This window comes from Pipistrellus hanaki (genome assembly GCF_964339955.1).
Source record: "Pipistrellus hanaki genome assembly, chromosome: 3".
Taxonomy (NCBI): domain Eukaryota; kingdom Metazoa; phylum Chordata; class Mammalia; order Chiroptera; family Vespertilionidae; genus Pipistrellus; species Pipistrellus hanaki.
The window spans coordinates 163976231-163995429 of NC_140505.1; the positions used below are offsets into that span (position 1 = coordinate 163976231).

The 19199-nt window shown below is 39.6% G+C and overlaps 1 protein-coding gene across 2 annotated transcripts; it reads right to left on the bottom strand.

The window, feature by feature from the left end:
* Positions 1-2134: 2134 nt before the first annotated feature.
* MGST1 (microsomal glutathione S-transferase 1) lies at positions 2135-14825 on the bottom strand. 2 transcript variants are annotated; one of them, XM_084879069.1, is made up of 4 exons: positions 14520-14825; positions 9551-9691; positions 6643-6737; positions 2135-2743 (listed from the first exon to the last, which is right to left on the bottom strand). In XM_084879069.1, exons 2-4 carry the CDS (start codon positions 9674-9676, stop codon positions 2497-2499), a joined length of 468 nt encoding a protein of 155 aa, XP_084735195.1. In that variant the 5' UTR covers positions 9677-9691; positions 14520-14825; the 3' UTR covers positions 2135-2496. The 2 variants fall into 2 exon arrangements, with proteins under 2 accessions (XP_084735195.1, XP_084735196.1); XM_084879070.1 differs by having other exon boundaries at positions 2135-2759; positions 14520-14691.
* Between the last annotated feature and the right edge of the window lie 4374 nt (positions 14826-19199).

Sequence of the window (19199 nt, forward strand, 5' to 3'; positions counted from 1 at the left end):
ACCTTGAAGCTCTGAAAGGTCAGAGCAAACCACACCCTATCTAATTGAGACTATAGTAACTGAGGCAACTTCCCCATCTTGAAATCATGTAAATCCTTACTGATATGATAATCCACTTATTACCTGCCTAAAGGCTATGGGTGTTTCCCAAAGCTGCTTAAGGGTATTGGGTGTATCCCATAGCAGCCTCAATAAAAAGGGTAGCAAGGCCAGAGCCTAGGCAGTCTTCCCACTAGAGCTTGACTCCCGCCTGGCCCCCCATTTGTCCCAAATTAACTTTTCTAGTCTCTCTCTTCATTTTAGTGTGTGGCCTTCTCCAGAGACCGGACCCTGAGTGGGCCTTATTCACGCGGGTCGTGTTAAGGGTTCCCACAATCACCTATCTTGAAATGGTTGTGTCAGAGTACCTTAGTTTTATGCCATTTAATATTTGACTCATCAAGCTCTCTTTGGTCGAGACCCATACTCACCAAACGTGCTTTTTTTCACATGAGCCTACCTGCAATGTGCAAAGCACTGAATAACTTTGGTTCCTTTGGTCTCACTCCCTTAGAGAAAATCAACACAGACTTTCTGATCATGATTTAGCTTCCAAGGCAGCTTGGCCATAGGGGCAGAATGTCTGATCCTGGAATTTAGACTATTAGACCATGGAACAGTTACAAGACAATTTCATGAGTTTCTTGCCATTCCTTTTTCTTTAAAAAAAAAAAAAAAAAATGTATTTTTATTGATTCCAGAGAGCAAGGAAGAGATAGAAACATCAGTGATAAAAGAGAATTACTGATTGGCTGCCTCCTACAGGCCCCCACACTGGGGATCAAGCCCGCAACCTGGGCATGTGTCCTGACCAGGAATCAAATCGTGATCTCCTGATTCATAGGTCGATGCTAAATCACTGAGCCATGCCAGCTGGGCCAACCTATACTTCTCAAAAAAATGTGAAGACCATAAAAGGCAAAGGGAAAAAAAGTTAACGAACTCTCTCATTTTACTGAAAACTAAATACAAACGATAACCAAATGCTATGTGGCTTCTGTTTGATTCCTGAATCAAAAATAAAGCAGTTATAAAGGACATTAAGAAAATTAGAGAAATTTAAATATGAGATATACATACACACACACTTAACACACACTGAGTGGCCAGATTATTATGATCTCTGAATGTATAAAAAACCTGGCCACTCAGTGTGTGTGTGTGTGTGTGTGTGTGTATTAGAGGCCCAGTGCATGAATTCATGCATGGGTGGGGTCCGACCAGCCTGGCCAGGGGGAGGGGACATGGGCAGTTGGCCAGCTGGCCTACTGGTTGAACTGGTCGAGGGGACAATTTGCATATTAGCCTTTTATTATATAGGATATACACTCTGAGTGGTCAGATTATTATATGTTCAAAGATCATAATAATCTGGCCACTCAGATTATTATATAATAAAAGGCTAATATGCAAACTGACCAAATGGCAGAACAACGGATTACTATGACATGAACTGACCACCAGGGGGGCAGACGCTCAATGGAGGAGCTGCTCCCTGGTGGTCAGTGCACTCCCACAGAGGGAGCACCACGCAGCCAGAAGTCAGGCCCATGGCTGGCGAGTACAGTGGTGGTGGTGGGAGCATCTCCCACCTTCATGGCAGTGCTAAGGATGTCCGACTGTCAGCTTAGGCCCGCTCTCCATGGGGAGTGGGCCTAAGCTGTCAGTTGGACATCCCCCAAAAGCTCCCGTACTGTGAGAGGGAACCACCACACCCAATCCCACCCCTGAATGCATGGATTTTGTTCACCAGGTCACTGGTGTGTGTGTGTGTGTGTGTGTGTGTGTGTGTGTGTGTGTGTATGAGTTAATGTTATTACATTAATATTAAATTTCTTGGGTGTGATAATGGTATTGTGGTTATTTAGAGATTGTCCTGTTCATAGGAAACACATGGTGAAGTATACTGATATCTGACTTACCTTCAGATTGTTCAGAAAAACCATTGAGTGGTAGAGCTGAAGCAAATATAGCAAAATGTTAACAATTAGTAAATCTAAATGGAAGACATGAAGATTCATTGAATTACTTTACACTTTTCCATAGGTTTGAAGCTTTTGGAAATACAAGTTGGGAAAAATAAAACCAAACGAAATTATTCTTTAAATTCTTTATTTCATACATCCATTTCAGCAATATTGAAATAGTTTTCTCATACATGCACTCACTCTTTTTATAGGTTCAAAATATGAAATGGTGAATGAGTATTACAAATTATAATCAAAATGTATACCCAAGTACTTTTAGAATAAGATAACAGATTTAAGAATTGTGCTAAATTTCTAGTGCAAATATAACACAAAAGTAAAGGACATTGGTAATGTTAAGATTCAGTCTAGGTTTCTCCCACCTTAATTTCTCTGCTCCCTCCCACTTAAAATCTTAAAAAGTTTTCATTATAAATTGGAAATACAGAATTCTTAGAAAATAATAGGGTGATGAGTTGTATGATTCTCCTTACAGGTACAATCTAGTCTTCAGCAATCTGTAAGCCATTGACCAAGTAACTCCATATCCAAGAAAAAAAGCCAAAGCACGATTTGGCTGGGGAAGGGGTAACAAATATGAAATTGTGTGGTAGATCCGTGCTCCAACAAAGAGTCTGAAGTGCAGGATAGCTGTAGAGAGATCTGGGCCACTCAAGGAATACAGAAGGCCAATCCCAAGAAATGGCACAATATTTTCAAGGTCATTCAGGTGGGCCCTGTGGAAAAAGATGACTAATAAAACACTACTTTTAAAATCAGCAGAAACACATTCCTTTTCCCCCTCTCCTCTACAACTAAACGTGTGTTACTGAATCTGAAAAATGCAAAGACAGATCCATTTTATTTCTCTCAAATTGCCTTGCTTCCTTACCTACCTGGTGTTTATTTAGAAGGACTCATTATTTTTGTTTCTTTTTATTTTTAGTGTAACTCAGCAGTGAGAAGGCACTTCCCACTTTCATGAATATTAAAACTGTATCTATGTAGTAAACCTCACTTTATTTTTGTAGATATGAAATACTGTTTCTTACAGGGTTCATACAATAGCAACTCAAGATTTTTCTTATAAAAACTCTTCCTCCCGAAGCAAGATAATCCTTTTGGTTATGATCTTTCTAAAGACTCCTCCCTCACTTCTGCTAGTCTTACTGAGACAATCCTTGCTCACTCACCCTAACCACAGGTTGCAAAGAATTAATTTACCTATTTAATACCAAGAATCTCAGGCTCTCAACATCCAAATAGCAGAATATATAACTAGCCTTTCAAATATGGGTAAGATCTGAGCCAGTGTATCCTCAAATTACAAAAAGAATTAGCTAAGCGAGGGGGCAAAATAGAAAGAATAAACAAAAATGACAAGAGAAAGATATGTTTCCTAAATTTTATCTTTATAACACAGCTAGAAGAAAAAAGCACAATTTAGCCACAAGTTTTCCTCCAATTCATGGCACCTTGGATTTCTCTGGCAAAAATGTGAATACAAGGCACATCTATTACTGACTTGATATTTTTTTAAGTACTTAATTTTAAAATCTGATGTTCCTGTTTAAGTCTCCAGAATTAAAAATTACTGCAGAATATATAGTAAAAGTAAAGATTTTAGAGAGTTTATCAGCTAGTGATACATATTTCAAAATGAAAAATATTTCTGCTTTATGTTATTCTCTTTCCTTTTAGGAAAACAAAAATACAATAGTGGCCTATTGTGTACTCAATGATCTTCCCATATTTTCCTTCCTCCTGTTTTCCATAGATTGTATCTAAGGTTGCCTGACAAAGATGATGACACATAAAGATATAAAGAAGGTGACAGTAATCAAGAGAAGTAATGGTTTTGAAAGATTTAAATAAAGAATTACTTGTTCCTACATAAAAGCAAAGGCAGAAAAATATGAATGTTCCTATCCCCTTTATCATGGAACCACCCAAGAGCTCCTGAGAGGAAAGTGGGCAAAAAGGATGGAAAGTCCACTTTCTACTAAAGAAGGGCTTGCTTCATCAGCGACATCAGGGGATTTATTTGGCCCTCTGAATTCTGCTGAACCACAGATAAATCTTCACCTCCAATCATGAGCAGGTTAGTTTCCTCCTTCACAATATTTCAAATTTGGAGAAGACACCTCCCTGCCTTTACCCTCTAGTTGCTCCAGGTCACTGGTATCTTCCCGGAGGGAGCTATGCATACATCTGTGTCCCAGCTTTATAGCTGCTACATAGGGGACAGGGCCCTGGATCACATGGCTTCCATCCTATAAACTGTGTTGGGGGAAAAACTGGGTTTTCAAAGGTAAAAGAATAAAACTAGACCTCATCTTACACTGAATAGAGAAATCAACTCAAAATGGATTAACGGCTTGCATGTATGATTTGATACCATAAAACTCCTAGAAGAAAGCAAAGCATAAAGGGTAATCTCCTTGACATGGCAATTATTTTTTTTTGGGGGGGGTGGGAGGGGAGGGAGTGGGAAGAACAAAAGAAAAGGCAACTAAAGCATATAAAACAAACAAACCCACAGATGGAACTATATCAAACTAAAACATTTCTGCTCAGCAAAAGAAACTATGTATTAATTAATCTAATGGGGGAATACTTGCACAATATATATATGTATATCAAGTCATAATGTTGTATATCTACGTAATTGGGGAAAATATTTGTGTACCACATTATCTGATAAGGGGTTAATATAAAAACACGAGGAACTCACACAACTCAATAGCAAAAACAAACAAACAAACAAAACAAAAAAACACAACAACAAATAACCCAAATTTAAAACGGGAAAAGGACTTGAATAGGTTTGTTTGTTTGTTTTTCCAAAGAAGATACAAATGCTAGGAGGTACATGAAAAGGTGCTCAACAGCACTAATCATCAAGGAAATGCAAATCAAAACCACAATGAGTTATCACCTCACATCTGTTAGGATGGTTATTATAAAAAAGACAAGAAATAATAAGTGATGGTGAGGATGTGGAGAAAGGGGAACCCTTGTACACTTTTTTAGGGAATGTAAACTGGTATAGCCACTATGGGAAACAGTATAAAGGTTCTTCAAGAAATTAATAGTAAAACTACTATATGATCCAACAATCCCACTCTGCATATATATTCAAAGGAAAAGAAAGTATTGTCTTAAAGAGATGTGTGCGGTCCCATGTTCATTGCAGCATTATTCATGACAACCAATTTATGGAAAGAACCTGTGTCTGGCAATGAAGGAATGATAAAGAAAATGTGATATACATACAGTGAAATATTATTCAGCCTTAAAAAGGAAAGCCTGACATTTGCAACAACTTGAAGAAACCTGGGAGGCATCATGCTGAGTAAAATAAACCAGACAGGAAAGACAAATATTGTTTGGTGTCACTTATATGGGGGAAATATAAAAATGAAACAAAGTCAAGCTAATAGAAATAGAGTGGAAGTGGTTGCCAGGGGCGAGGGAATAGTAAGGGGAGTTTTGTAAAAGGGTACAAGCTTTCAATTAAAATATGAATAAAGGAACTAGCCAATTTGGCTCAGTGGATAGAGCACCAGCCTGCAGACTGAAGGGACTCAGGTTAAATTCTGGATTGTGGGCTGATCCCCGAGGTGGGGGGGGGGGGGGGGGGGGCATTTCGGAAGTAGCCAATCAGTGATTATCTCTCATCATTGATGTTTCTGTCTCTCTCTCCCTCTCCTTTTCTCTCTGAAATCAATAAAAGTATATTTTAAAACAAAAATGATGAATAAATTCTGAGGATAGAATGCAGAATGTATTACATGATGACTATAGCTGATAACACTGTACTTCATAATTGAAATTTGCTGAGAGTAGGACTTAAATGTTCTTACCAAAACAAAACAAACAAACAAACAAAAACAGAGGGTAACTATGTGAGGTGATAGATGTATTCATTAATCTAATGGGGGAATACTTGTACAATATATATATGTATATCAAGTCATAATATTGTATATCTTAAATGTCTTCCAATTTTATTTGTCAATTATACCTCAGTAAAGCTGAATTTTTTTTTTTTTCCTGGCAATATGACAAAAATTAAGAAAAATACCCCCAGAATAAGATTCAATGTGCTTTTTAAAATCACTATATTAATTGTATTGTTAGGAAACTGTATAGTTGATATCATGGCTTATTGCTTTTCATTATTCACTGCATTCTCAGTACATTAAACATAATATCTATAAAGGAAAGAGAAAGGAGAGATATATCCCACATTTATGTTTTGAATCTTATGCAAAAGTACCTAGTTCTTTATCCTTTTACATAAGTTGACAATTTCACTTCTGGAGAAAGACAACAAAATTGTAAGAATCTGCCATTCTCATTTTACCTCCTACCTATCATTAGTTTTGATATATTCCTACACAGAACCAAGTCATTAATCCCAAGGAAGGGCACAGAAATATAGCAAAATTGGCAATAGGTGTAATTGCAGTAATAGTTGAAGGCTTCTAGATCCCTAATTTTCTGTAATTATATGTACTAAGTACGATGACTGACTTTTCATCCTTCTTCTTCAAAACCCCAACACCCTCACAGAATTCCTTGACCAAAATTCATTGACCAAGTAAACAATTTCAGGAAACAGTGGGTTTACCTTCGTACACGTTCTACTCTGTCATCAACCCGAATGTACTTCTTGGCATTTTCTCCTTTGCCAAAGCTTGCACAGTCTTCCGGGTTGACAAAAGCCTATTCCAAATACCAAGAAAATATCTTTCAAATACCAGATAACATTGCGGTATTCTAAGTTATTTTTCATTTAAACATTAGAAACAGGCATCCAGGATGGCCCTATGGAATGAAAATTTGGAGCAATGAATCAAACGCAGGAGGAGAAGAGAGCATCTATAGTTTAAATCTGAATTTTTATTAACTGTGCAAAATTTTTTGAAAAGAGAGGCATAAATAAGAACTTCAATAAAAAGCAATGTATAACAATAGTGAAAAGGAAGCAAAATGGAAAAGAGGACATAATTCTAAGTCATCTAGACTATTATTATGGTGAACTGGCGTTTTTTTCATAGTGGTATTCAGGCACCTTCTCTCAAGGGCATTAACATTTCCAACTGATTGCTCACCTGAAAGTCAAGGTTTACTTGCTAAAGATATTTGAAGAGGAAGGGGCAATAAATGTATTCTATATTTTGCTAGAATATGTGTACTGCTTTTTCTTCTTCTCAATTAACTAAAACTTAAGGTTGAATAATATAGTGAAATATAAGTAGCTGATTACATTCCTACAAATACATGTTCTAGTGCAGTGTTTCCCAAACTTTTGACATATGTGTACCCCTTCTATAATTTTCATAAAGCTGAGTACCCTTCGTACTCAGGAGAATGTAGAATTAGGCGCAGCTAAGCATGGTGCAGTGCATATCCCCATCAAACTCCGGTGCAACGCGTACCCCCACCAAACTCTTCCTGTACCCCTGGGGGTACACGTACCACACTTTGGGAAACACTGTTCAAGGCATATGCTCATGTATTCCTTTCTATAATTATTATGCTATTTGAAATGATTTCCCCATTCCTTAAAACTCATGTGAACTTTAAAAATATTTAAGTATAGTCCATTATTTAATAATTTATAGTAAATTAATGAATACAAACACAAAGTACAAAATTAGCCTTAATTTAAGCTCAGAAATCTCATAAATATTACAATATTTTTCCTAATGTGACATGAATATTAATTTCAGAAAAAGATGCTGAGGAGATCTGATGGGCAGGAATGTGATACAGCATCAGCTCTTGAGGTAAGGGCTGCCCATTTTGGCCCTAGCCAATACATGAATTTTGTGTCACTAAATAATTGCATTATAATGGAAAGTATGTGAGAGTTGAGTTGAAACTAATATGAATTTGCACCTCAGCCTCACTCTGCACAAAAGTGAAACCTTAGGTAAGCTTTACTCCTCTGACTTTCAGCTCCTCAGGTATAAAGCGAGAGGACACTAATGAGGATCTCACATTATTATGTGAACTGATTCCATGATCTGATACGTGTAAAGAACACCATGACTCCTGCCACACATCAGTAGCACTCTACAAATTTGAATTCCTTGGTTCTTTTCTCATCAGACAGGGTACATTTCTGCTATCCCTGGTGCCACTGTGCTTCTGGAGAATGAGGGGACCTGGTGGGAGGCAGCTATTTTATACCCTGCTGCTCCAGCACCTTGTCCCATTAGAGCAGCGTTCTCAACCTGTGGGTCACGATTCTTTTCGGGGGGTGAACGATATCCTGCATATCAGATATTTACATTATGATTCATAAAAGTAGCAAAATTACAGTTATGAAGTATATAGCAACAAAAATAATTTTATGGTTGGGGGTCACCACAGTATGAGGAGCTGTATTAAAGGGTCACGACATTAGGAAGGTTGAGAACCACTGCATTAAAGAGTCAAACACATGGGTATTTGCCCCATTAAAATGCAAATATCCTTGGGGATGGACTTACACCTAAAGATAGTACAAGGAAATACCTTAGGAAGGACTATGACCTCTAGATAAAAGAAAGGCTCTGGAGGACAAAACCAAGGGCAGGCACTGAGAGAGAAATAGGTGGTTCTCCTGAAAAAGAAATCGCTAAATAGGGACCACACCAATGAAAATCATTTCACTTTGTCAAGGTAGATTTGCTCAATGTTCCTTACTGGGTTGTCATACTCCTTGCTTGAATACAGGATTGTGCTCCAAATCTTTCTACCACTTTCCCCCATGCCTTCAGTTTTGCTTTGTGTGTTTTTTTTAATCATAATTATAATGCTGGTATTAATAGTATTCATTTAAGAAATCAGAAACATACAAAATTCAAATGCATTGTCCCACAAGAAGCTCTACTATGGGAATAACTTAAATTTTGTCCCCAAAGGCATATCCTGACCTGTAACAGAGATGAAAATACCAGTTAATTGTCTGAAAAATGACTATGTCATTAACTCTAGTTGGCAACATTAACTTCAAAATCACAGATAGGCCGAAACCGGTTTGGCTCAGTGGATAGAGCGTGGGTCTGTGGACTGAAGGGTCCCAGGTTTGATTCCAGTCAAGGGCATGTACCTTGGTTGTGGGCACATCCCTGGTGGGGGGTGTACAGGAGACAGCTGATAGATGTTTCTCTCTCATCGATGTTTATAGCTCTCTATCTCTCTCCCTTCCTCTCTGTAAAAATCAATAATATATATATATTTTTTTAAATCACAGTTTCCTTGAAAACTTTGATACTCCAGAAATCTCAGATGCTGAAGCAATATGACAAAAGGTAAAATCCACAATGGAAAAAAAACAAAACAAAAAACATTTACTAGTTCCTGGAGTAAAACACGTGTTTCATAAACATATTAAATCCATCTGTAGCAAATGACGGCATACTTCATTTGCAGCATTAAACAATGTGCCAATGAACTTTACCAAGAAAAAATGAAATTAAGAAAACTGCTTTTCAGAATTCCAATTCTAAAAAGTAAAAAAAAAAAAATCCCTTCAAATGTCTTACCTTTCTTGTCATTCTATAGAATGCAGTTGCAGTACTCATAAACATCATTTTTGAAAGAACAATCGTCGTATAGGAGGCAAATGCCATGAATACTTCATTTTCCATTAGCTCAGCAAGGTCAACCATTTTTTCAACTTTGATCTGGAATTATAGACAAGATTTGAAAAAGCAGACATAAATACCCCAAGTACCTTAATGGGCACTTGATATAATAACCATACTGTTCTTTCAAATATCTTGGGTTATTTACAGAAGAAATAATCATTTAATTTTTCTAAAATTTCAAAATAAGCAGTATTTTTTTTCTAGTTATATGTCATTAAACTTGAAGGCATCAAATCAGTAGAATGAAAATGAAAATGTAAGGGCATTAAAGACAAAATAAACAGCAAAACACTGTAAAGATAGATTAAAGTCACATTTTTACATCAAGATCAACCACAAGTTGGACACAAAAGATCAAAGTTCATGGGTTGAACTTTGGAAATATCAAATTATGTAATAGTAATACCATTAATGTTTGATTAGTAATGCCTAATTTCTTATACATGTTTTGCTTTAGAAACCAAACCTACAGCTTTCTGTCATTTCCGTAGTACTCAAGATCTCAAGTTTCAAAAATTCCAATTCTACCAATTAGTTATTAACCTTGGTTAAGAGATTTGGCCTCTCTAAGGCTAAATTTCTTCACTTATAAGATGGGATTTGTAATAGTTTCTAACTTATTGGGTTGTTGTCAGGATTTAATTGATAACATATACTTAGTACAGCACCTCACCCATTAAAATCCCCTCAATAAAACTTATTACAGCCTTATCATGATCATCACTATCACCATGATCATGGTCATCATTATTACCAATGCAAATTAAGATAAAGAGGCAGGATAACGGAGCTAAACATAAGATAAGCTTGCAAATGCAAGGTGAAAAATTGTCATTTATGCTACTTTCATGGAAGGATAAGGGAGGATAAGCTTTACATGACTCTTTAGGTTACTTCACATGCATGTCTACTTCTTTCTAAAAGATGTCAAAAGTAAGCTGAATGTAACTATCTTAGTCTAGAGTTGGACATATAATTGGGAATATACTCAGGAGGAAAGCTAGGGCACACTAGTAATACTGAGGTCAAAGTGGGTAAGGATTTAAGGTAAATCTTAACATTTAAACTCCTCACATATCTACATATGCATTAGATATGTTAAGCAGGCAAGTTGGAATACAAACACGTCTTTGACCACACATCTCACACATGAACCATACCAGACTGTCTCCTTCAAGAGATTGCAAACTGCTTCATTCTGTTTCAACACTGACTGAATGTGTACTCTGTGGCTGGCACTGTTGGTGCCCCTTACAGCTGTTACCTTCTTTCCTCTTCCAATTATGTTACAAGGGGGCATTATTATTCCCATTGTGCAGATGAACCAAAGTTTCCTAAGTAATCTCTATTTTAAGGGTAAGCCAAAAAAAAAAAAAAAAAAAGGACTCAGATTTAGGCAAATTGAAATGATATATTCTAGTTAAAAAAAAAAATAATAAATTAATTCACCTCCACAAGTCTTGAAAGCACAGTATGTGAGATAAATTCTCTGTGCAAGGTAATACCGTTAGTAACATTTGGCTGCACTTGTTCTAAGTGCTGAGGGGGGAAAGCCCGGAGTAGGCTGCTCTATCCTGCAGAGCTAAGTAATTAGCTTAATAGGGGAATCCAAAGTCCTATGCTTCTGGAAAGAGATCTGAAATACTGAGGAAGTTCCTCTCTTTAAAAATTAAGACAATCTTATCCAGTAGAAAGTGTTGCTACTTAACAACAATTTTAAAACTATACCAGCAGGTTTCTGTTAGTTCCCGGAATGAAAAAAATATATATATATACATATCAATGAATAAAAGTTCAGAGAATGTTCTCTCCTCGGTGGAAATTGGTATGGGAAGAGAGAAAGGGAAAGCCTTCCAGGACTGTTGGGAAAAGCACACACAGAGGTCAGCAGTTGGAGCAAACGGGCATGGGAAGCTTCTTTCAACGTGAACAATGTAGTGAGGGTGCACTTCACACAGTTTCTCAATCACCAAAAATGTGGCTCAACTCCTCAGGCCTGTGCTTTTGGGAGATCAGCCAACACACAGTCTCTGATGGCACACCCTGTTTATGTAAGCCTGACTCACCTCTCTGGGACCAGCATCTTCAACTACCAACCTACCGGAGGGCCCGGCGAGGAGAAGTAAAGGTAAGACATGAGACACAGGAGTCATTAGTAGCATGAGAGAAGGTGCTGCTGGTCTAGACTTGTTTTTCCACCCCCAAAGCTGATTTGCCAATAAGTTGCCTTGAGCCTACATCATGGCTGGGCACTGCACTCAATGCAAAATTACTGAAAAAGTTTTGTCAGAAAAAGTCAGCAGGAGAAAGGAGGGCAGTACACAGTGGTAGCAATAAGGGGGTAACATGTGAGATGGTTTGAGTATCTTAGGAATGAGGTAGAAATAATCTAAAGTAAGCAGAGCAAAATCTGAAACTTTTTTTACAAATTACGGGAAACAAAGTATTGCAATGTATAGTGTGTTCCTTTCATTGGCCATCATTGGTTGACATAACGGAGAATGTCTCAACCTGTCTCACCAGAGAGAGGGCTCAGTCCCCTCATATGGATGGGTCTGCCTTTGAGAGAGCAACAGGCAGAGAGAGTATTGAGCACACACACACTCTGGAGTCAGGCTGGGGTTCAGGTGGATCTCAACTCTGTCACTTCCTAGCTGTGATTTCACTGCCCAGGGGCCTCCTTCCCTTCCCTGTAAAATGAAATCAGTAACACTTCCTACCGCGCAGGAATCCTGTCAGCATTGAAGAAGTCATGTGTGAAGTACTGAGGAAAGCACGGGGTCTGGGAGGTCTCTATAAGCCTTGGGTAAATAAGCCCCTACTTTGGCACTGTTCTGGGCATCAAGCATACAATTTTAGGGTTTTCCAGGATCTTTACACTTAATTTGGAAAACTCAACTACAGTCAGAGCACCTGATATTCATCTCCACCTTTAACCTATAAGGAAATTGAGGCCCAGAGAGGTAGAGGGACTAATTTGACCCGAATTCACAATTGAGGAACCAGCACAGGACCCCGGTTTTCTCAAGTGTTTAACTCGGGGCTGGTTAAACACCTTCAGGCTGACAATTCAAGATGGCTCTGGTTTTTTGGGAGAATTTTTCTGTCAAATGCCACTCCTACCCCAGTTGAGTCTTTATCTCTCAACCGAAGAATATTCTGCTTATCTTTACAGGTTCCTAGCCAAAAAGAGCAAAGTTCTTTTATTCATGGTCGCCTCTCTGTGTCAGTATTGTGAAATACACAGAGAAATCTGGGAATACATCCTCAGGGTCATGACTCTGCAATTTTAGACTCTCTGAAACCAACCGAAGGCTACCCATGAGATAAGGCAAAAAGATAATTGAGGGCCCTTCTGTTACTGTTTATGTAAGGTCTAGAATTTCCTGAACAGATTGAGGTGACTGCAGACTTGGTCTCCTATGATTCAGAGCACAGGTACTGGGAGAAAATTGCTGGTGGCTCTGGGGGGGGGGGGGGGGCGGGGGGGAAAAGGGCTCTGGGGTGAGGCTGTTCTCAGGGTGGGGGGGGGGGGTGTGTGACTTCCTTTTCCAACCTCAGAGATTAAAAAGCTCCACTCTAAAAGCAAAACCTTATAAGAAGGGCACTTGTCTGCCACAGAGAGCAATATGCAAATGTGGACCAATTGTCATTTTAAAAAGTGATTCAAGATAGTCAACATGCATAGTCCTTTTTTTTTTTTTGGACACAGCAAAGGATAGTAAAGCCCCCAACAACCCTGTCTCCAGGCCATAAGCCCACGGGGAAGGCAAAGGAGTGTCTAGCTTGGTCAGAGGGGTGTCTAGCTTGGTATTCACAGCAGCCCAGGGCCCTGAGAATGCCAGGCTGTTAGCTGGACGCCTGGGAGAGTTTCCCTCTGACCATAAACAATGCGTGATTATGGCCCACTTGGCGCTTCCTCCCACAGAAAGCAGCCACAGGAATAAGGACCTCCTAACAGTGGTGCAGGGACTACCAAGAGGCCTGGAAACTTTTTCAAAGGAAGTGGGAAAATGGAAGACACTCTTCTCTCCACCCCGCACCCCCATGCCCCAGATAACAATAATCTCTGAGGCCTTCACCGCCAAAGACGGTCCCTTTCTCCTTTACTCCTTCCACATGGCTTCCCCCTCCAGGTTGGGGGGTGGAGAGCCTTCTAGGACGTTCCATCCTTAGCCTTCCAGTCAACCGGCCATAAAAACATCACAGGGTCTAACCCACGTCCTCCTGCACTTTGCAATTTAATTATTGTTATATCACAGGGTCTAACCCATGTCCTCCTGCACTTTGCAGTTTGACTATTGTTATATCACACGGTCTAATCCAGGGCCTCCTGCACTTTGTGGTGGTGGTGATTATTACTGTTTTAAACGTGCTGACGCTTCACCGCCTATGGAAGTGAACGGGGAGGGCCGGCCCTGCCTTTCAGTGAGTCCAAAGGCCGGTCTGGCCAAGAAATAGAGCCGCTTTGGGACTTTACACCCCCTTGGGGCGAACAGAAGTTGCTTAAACTGAAGCGGCTTCATCTGCATTAGTACAATTTGCAGGTACTTTGCATGCCCCCAAAGTTCAAGGGGGTTGGGGGGGCAGCTTTCGAAGTGGATGAGAATAAGGAGTAAATCACCACTTCAACATGAAGAGATGAGTCCAGTTTCCTTCCTGGAGTTGGACCACGGGAAACTTCACCTGCAAGCATGCAGGAGCACAAACAAGTCCCTTTCGGGAGGGACCATCTGAACTGCAAAGAGTCAGCAGCTGAATGGCGCAAACAAGTTGCAGGCTCGCGGAGACTTCCCCAGCCTGCAGCCAGCCGCCATCCACCCTCTGCACAGCCTCCCCCTCCGCACCCCGTCCCGGCACCTACCGTGGGTCCCGTGGATCCCGTGGGTCGCAGCAGGAGCGAGGCTGCAGAGCTGTCCCGCGGGCCGGCCGCTCAACTGGGGGGACTTGGGCTGCGCGGGGCTGACTGGACGCCGGCGCCACGCCCCCTCTGGCTAATTTCCTATTAATCTGCTCTCCATGGCTTTAAAGCAAGACTCCCAGCCTGGGCAAGTCCCGCCCCTAAATCGCCTGACTTTTCTTTCCCGGAGGAACCACCGCCTACTGGCTCCCCTCCTGGAACACTTGTATTTGGCGCCCCGCAGCCTGCGGCTCTGCTTCTGGAAATGCCATTTGTCCCATTCGGCGGGGCGGCGACGTTAGCGACTGTGTGGGAACGCTGCATCCGTCCTCCTACATTCCAAGCGTGCGGATGGGAAAGCAAGGCAGAGGCGGTTCACTTTCGTTTGGTTGGAAACATTGTAGAAAGATCCCAGTGTGGAGCCTTGAGAACATTAAAAGTTTTAGAGAACATGTAAATCTCAAGGGGGAGAGGGGAGGGAATACTCATTAGAAGTCATTGATAATATTAGGTTCCCTGAACTTCACTTGCCACCTTTGCAAGTAGGTATTGGGTTCAGAGTTGTGTTTGTTGTTGTTTTTTTTTTTTCATTTTTTTTTCTAAATTTTATTTATTTTTTTGACTTCATAGAGGAAAGGAGATGGAAACTTCACTCCCAAATCAGTGTTACTAATTTCATGTTGAGATCCACCTGTGCTCCTGCAGTTGGTCCACATTTGCAGGTAAAGTTCCCCGTTGTCCAAAGGCTGGCTTGGACACATGTAAACAACATTTAGTAAATCTCACGGATATTGTTCTAAATCTGTGATCGCAGGCAACTTGCTTCCTCACTCCGTCCCCTCAGGTTCAGAATCCAAAGTGGAAGTGGAGATTACAGTTCAGCTCATTACACAATCAGCTTAGTATGCCTTTTCCCCGGGACATTTGGGGAATGCATTAGGAAGGCAAAGCTATTCTAACATCCACATCTACAGGAAGGGTATTTCCAAGCTTCCTAACCCCACAATGTTTATGGGTCTAGCTCCCAAGGTTTATCTAAAAATGTTTAAGGATTTATGTATTCAATCTAGGTTAACTTCTCTCCTGATAATACTTCTCACACATTTACCACCTGCTCTGTGGGGTGTGTTACCTTGTCCTGTTTAGTCCCAATGTTACCTCCTGTAGGCTTTAAGGAGTGCTCCCCTAGCTAGCGGTCTTGGATCTGATTGACAAGTCCAAGCTCTACCCCCCAAAAAAATAAATACATGAAAAAGGAAATAAGATTTAGCAATTTGCTTTAGGACAGAGGAATTAATCACAGATCTGAGAACAATTTTTACATAAGCATATCCATAGATAATGGAAAATCCAGCATCAGAAGACATTAGTGCTTCATTTTCATGTCTCGATATTTTGGAAAAGGTATTTACTCGCCTATCTTGTTAAAGGACATGGGAACCTGGCTGTGATACTAACTGGAATAGAGCAGGATTTGAGATAAGTATGTTCAGAATTCTCACCACAGGAGTTTAATATTACAAGCATTTCAAAGACTCTTTTCATTCATTTATTGTAAGGTGATATGACCCAAAGCTTATGGATAACTTTACAGAAAAGGTACAGGCAGCTAAAACAAATATTTGGCTTTGCAAAGTTCCAGATGAACAGGTTTTTTTTTGTTTTTTTTGTTTGTTGGTTTGTTTGTTTGTTTTAAATATATTTTTATTGATTTCAGAGAAGGAGGGAGGGAGAGAGATAGAAACATAAGTGATGAGAGAGAGAGAATCATTGATCAGCTGCCTCCTGCCTACCCCCTACTGGGGATAGAGCCAGCAACGTGGGCATGTGCCCTTGACCAGAATCGAAACCAGGACCCTTCAGTCTGCAGGCCAACACTGAGCCAAACCAGCTAGGGTCCCAGAGGAGCAGTTTTAACATGCTTCTGAAAAGAAAAGGAGCACCTGATGCTCACTTATAAATGTATTCAAACTTAATGAATCAATAAATAAATACTGAGTTCCCACTATCAATGAACAATGATTGCCTATCTGTTATATATCTGACACTATCTTTGGTATAATATTAGCACTTGACTGTAATCAATTTACTACAACAGCCATTTATGAAGTAAATACAACCTTGGCTTGATGCTAAAATCTGAAACCAAGGTAAATAAAATCAATTATTTGTGCTCAAAGAGTTTCAATTGAGTAAAGACAAGAGCCAAAAGAGTAAACAGTTGCCACTAAACTTGAGGAAGGAAAGATTTCAATTTAAAAATGAGAATGAAAATTGGGGGATGAACTAGGCCAATGACAGGGAAAAGGTTGTAAAAGAATTTACACTTTCTATTCATCTTTGATATATGCTCTTTAATCAGTGAAGAAGAGAAAAAGTTACTCGGCTTGCTTTAGTTTGGATAAAAGGAAAGGTTAAGACTTTGAACCCTTCTCCTCACCACCATTTGAAGCCTAAATGGAAATCTATCAGGGACACTAGATCCAAGCTTTGGGACAAATAATACCCTAGTAAATATTAAGCCATCTAAAAAGGCATTGATTTGGGCTGGGGATAGCAAAGGTCATTTGTTCAGCAAAGAGTAGCTGCCACAACAAAGAAAAAGGAGATCAAATTAGAAAGGTCTGAAAGAATAAAGCATTAGAAGTCTGGTAGTTCTTGTCTTTAAAAAACTAGACAAAGAGAAATATCAAAAAGGATTACCATCATCACTAGACTAGGTTTCCAGTAAGTAAGAAGGAATCAGGCACTGCAACTATGATCCTTTTAATTATCTTAGACCTTTATGTCCCTGAATTACAGATGAGGTGTTTCCACATTCTGAAACTAAGGGTGCATACCTTTCTTGAAGATTTCAGAAAACATGTTTTAAGATTAAGACAAAAAGTAAAATAAAAATATGCAACTTTCTAAACATACAGTTATTATTTTAGAATTATAATCTATGTTAAAGGTATAGTAGATTTTTCATCTCCCCCAACAACCCTATAAGGGAGTTCTTATTTCTATTTTATAGGTAAACTAGAGGCCCAGTGCATGAAAATTCATGCACTGGAAGGGGGGCGGTCCCTCAGCCCAGCCTGCCCCCTCTCACAGTCTGGGAGCTCTCAGGGGCAGGAGGCTACCCAGGAGATCAGGGGAAGGCAATGCCCTCATCACATCTCTGCTGCTGTAACTGCTGGCAGTGCAAGCCTAGGCAGGCCCTGGTTACCTGAGCCTTGGGCCAGCCCTGAGCAGCTGGTCAGCTGCCATCTGAGGCTTGCCTGCACCTTGGCCAATCCTGCTTGCCTGAGCCTCAGTCAGTAGGGGATGCAGGAGGACCCGAGGCCCCCAGCGGGGCTGAGGAGACTCCAGCAGCAGGTGCATGGAGCAGCTGGCCCCATCCCCACTGTGGGTGTCACCATCTTGTGATGGTGTGACAGTCAATGTGCATATTACTTCTTTATTATATAGGATACTCTGAGATCCAGAATAATTTGGGAGTTGTACTAACGTCAAAAATAAATTCTGGCCCTAGCTGATTTGGCTCAAGGGATGGAGTATGGGCCTGCAGACTGAGGGTCCCAAGGGCACATGCATGGGCTGCAGGCTCAATCTCCAGTAGGGGGCATGCAGGAGACAGCCAATCAATGATTCTCTCTCATCATTGATGTTCCTATCTCTCTTCCCCTTTCCCTTCCTCTATGAAGTCAATAAAATATATATATTTAGAAAGAAAAAAAATGGAAAAAAAAACAAACTCTGAACTTAATACCCACCTACAAGAAAAAAAGTAGCCACATTGAGAGAACAAAGCTAGAAAAAATTATTATAAATCTCATGGAGCAAATTCAGAGAATATGGTGTAGGATAGACAAGTAAGTCAAAAGAACAGATTAGGATCCAGACACAGAATTGTACTAGTTGGTAAATTGATTTTCAGCAAAGATGCCAAAGCAGTTCAATGGAGAAAGAAAAGTTTTCAACAACTGGATAGCCATGTGGAAAAATACTTCAAACCCTAGCTCACACCATATACTAAAATTAACTTAAGATGGACCATAGACCTAAACACTAACATTATAAACTTCTAGAAGAAAGTATCTTCATGACATTGGGCTAGGCAGAGATTTCTAATACCAGATACAAAAATTATCTATAAAAAAAATGATAAATTGGACTTCAGAAAAAAATAAAATCTTATACTTAGAAATAAACTTAACAAAAGAGATAAAAGACTATGCTAAGAAAACTCCAGGACACTGAAAAAACAGATAAAGAAAGCTATAAACAACTGGATGAATATACTACTGTGTTCATATATTAGTACAATCAACATCATTAAAATGCCCATACTACCCAAAGCAATCTATAGATTCAACATAATCTCTATTAAAATATCAATGGCATTATTTCACAAATCTAGATCAAACATTCCAAAACTTTATATGGAACCAAAAAAGACCCTGAATAGCTACACCTATCTTGAGGAAGAACAAAGTTGGAGGGATCACAATACCAGATATTAAGTTATACTACAAAGCCACTATACTCAAAACAGCCTGATACTGGCACAAGAACAATCATGAACGGAACAGAACAGAGAATTTAGAAATTGACCCAAGCCAGTATGCTCAATTAATATTTGACAAAGGAGGCAAGAGC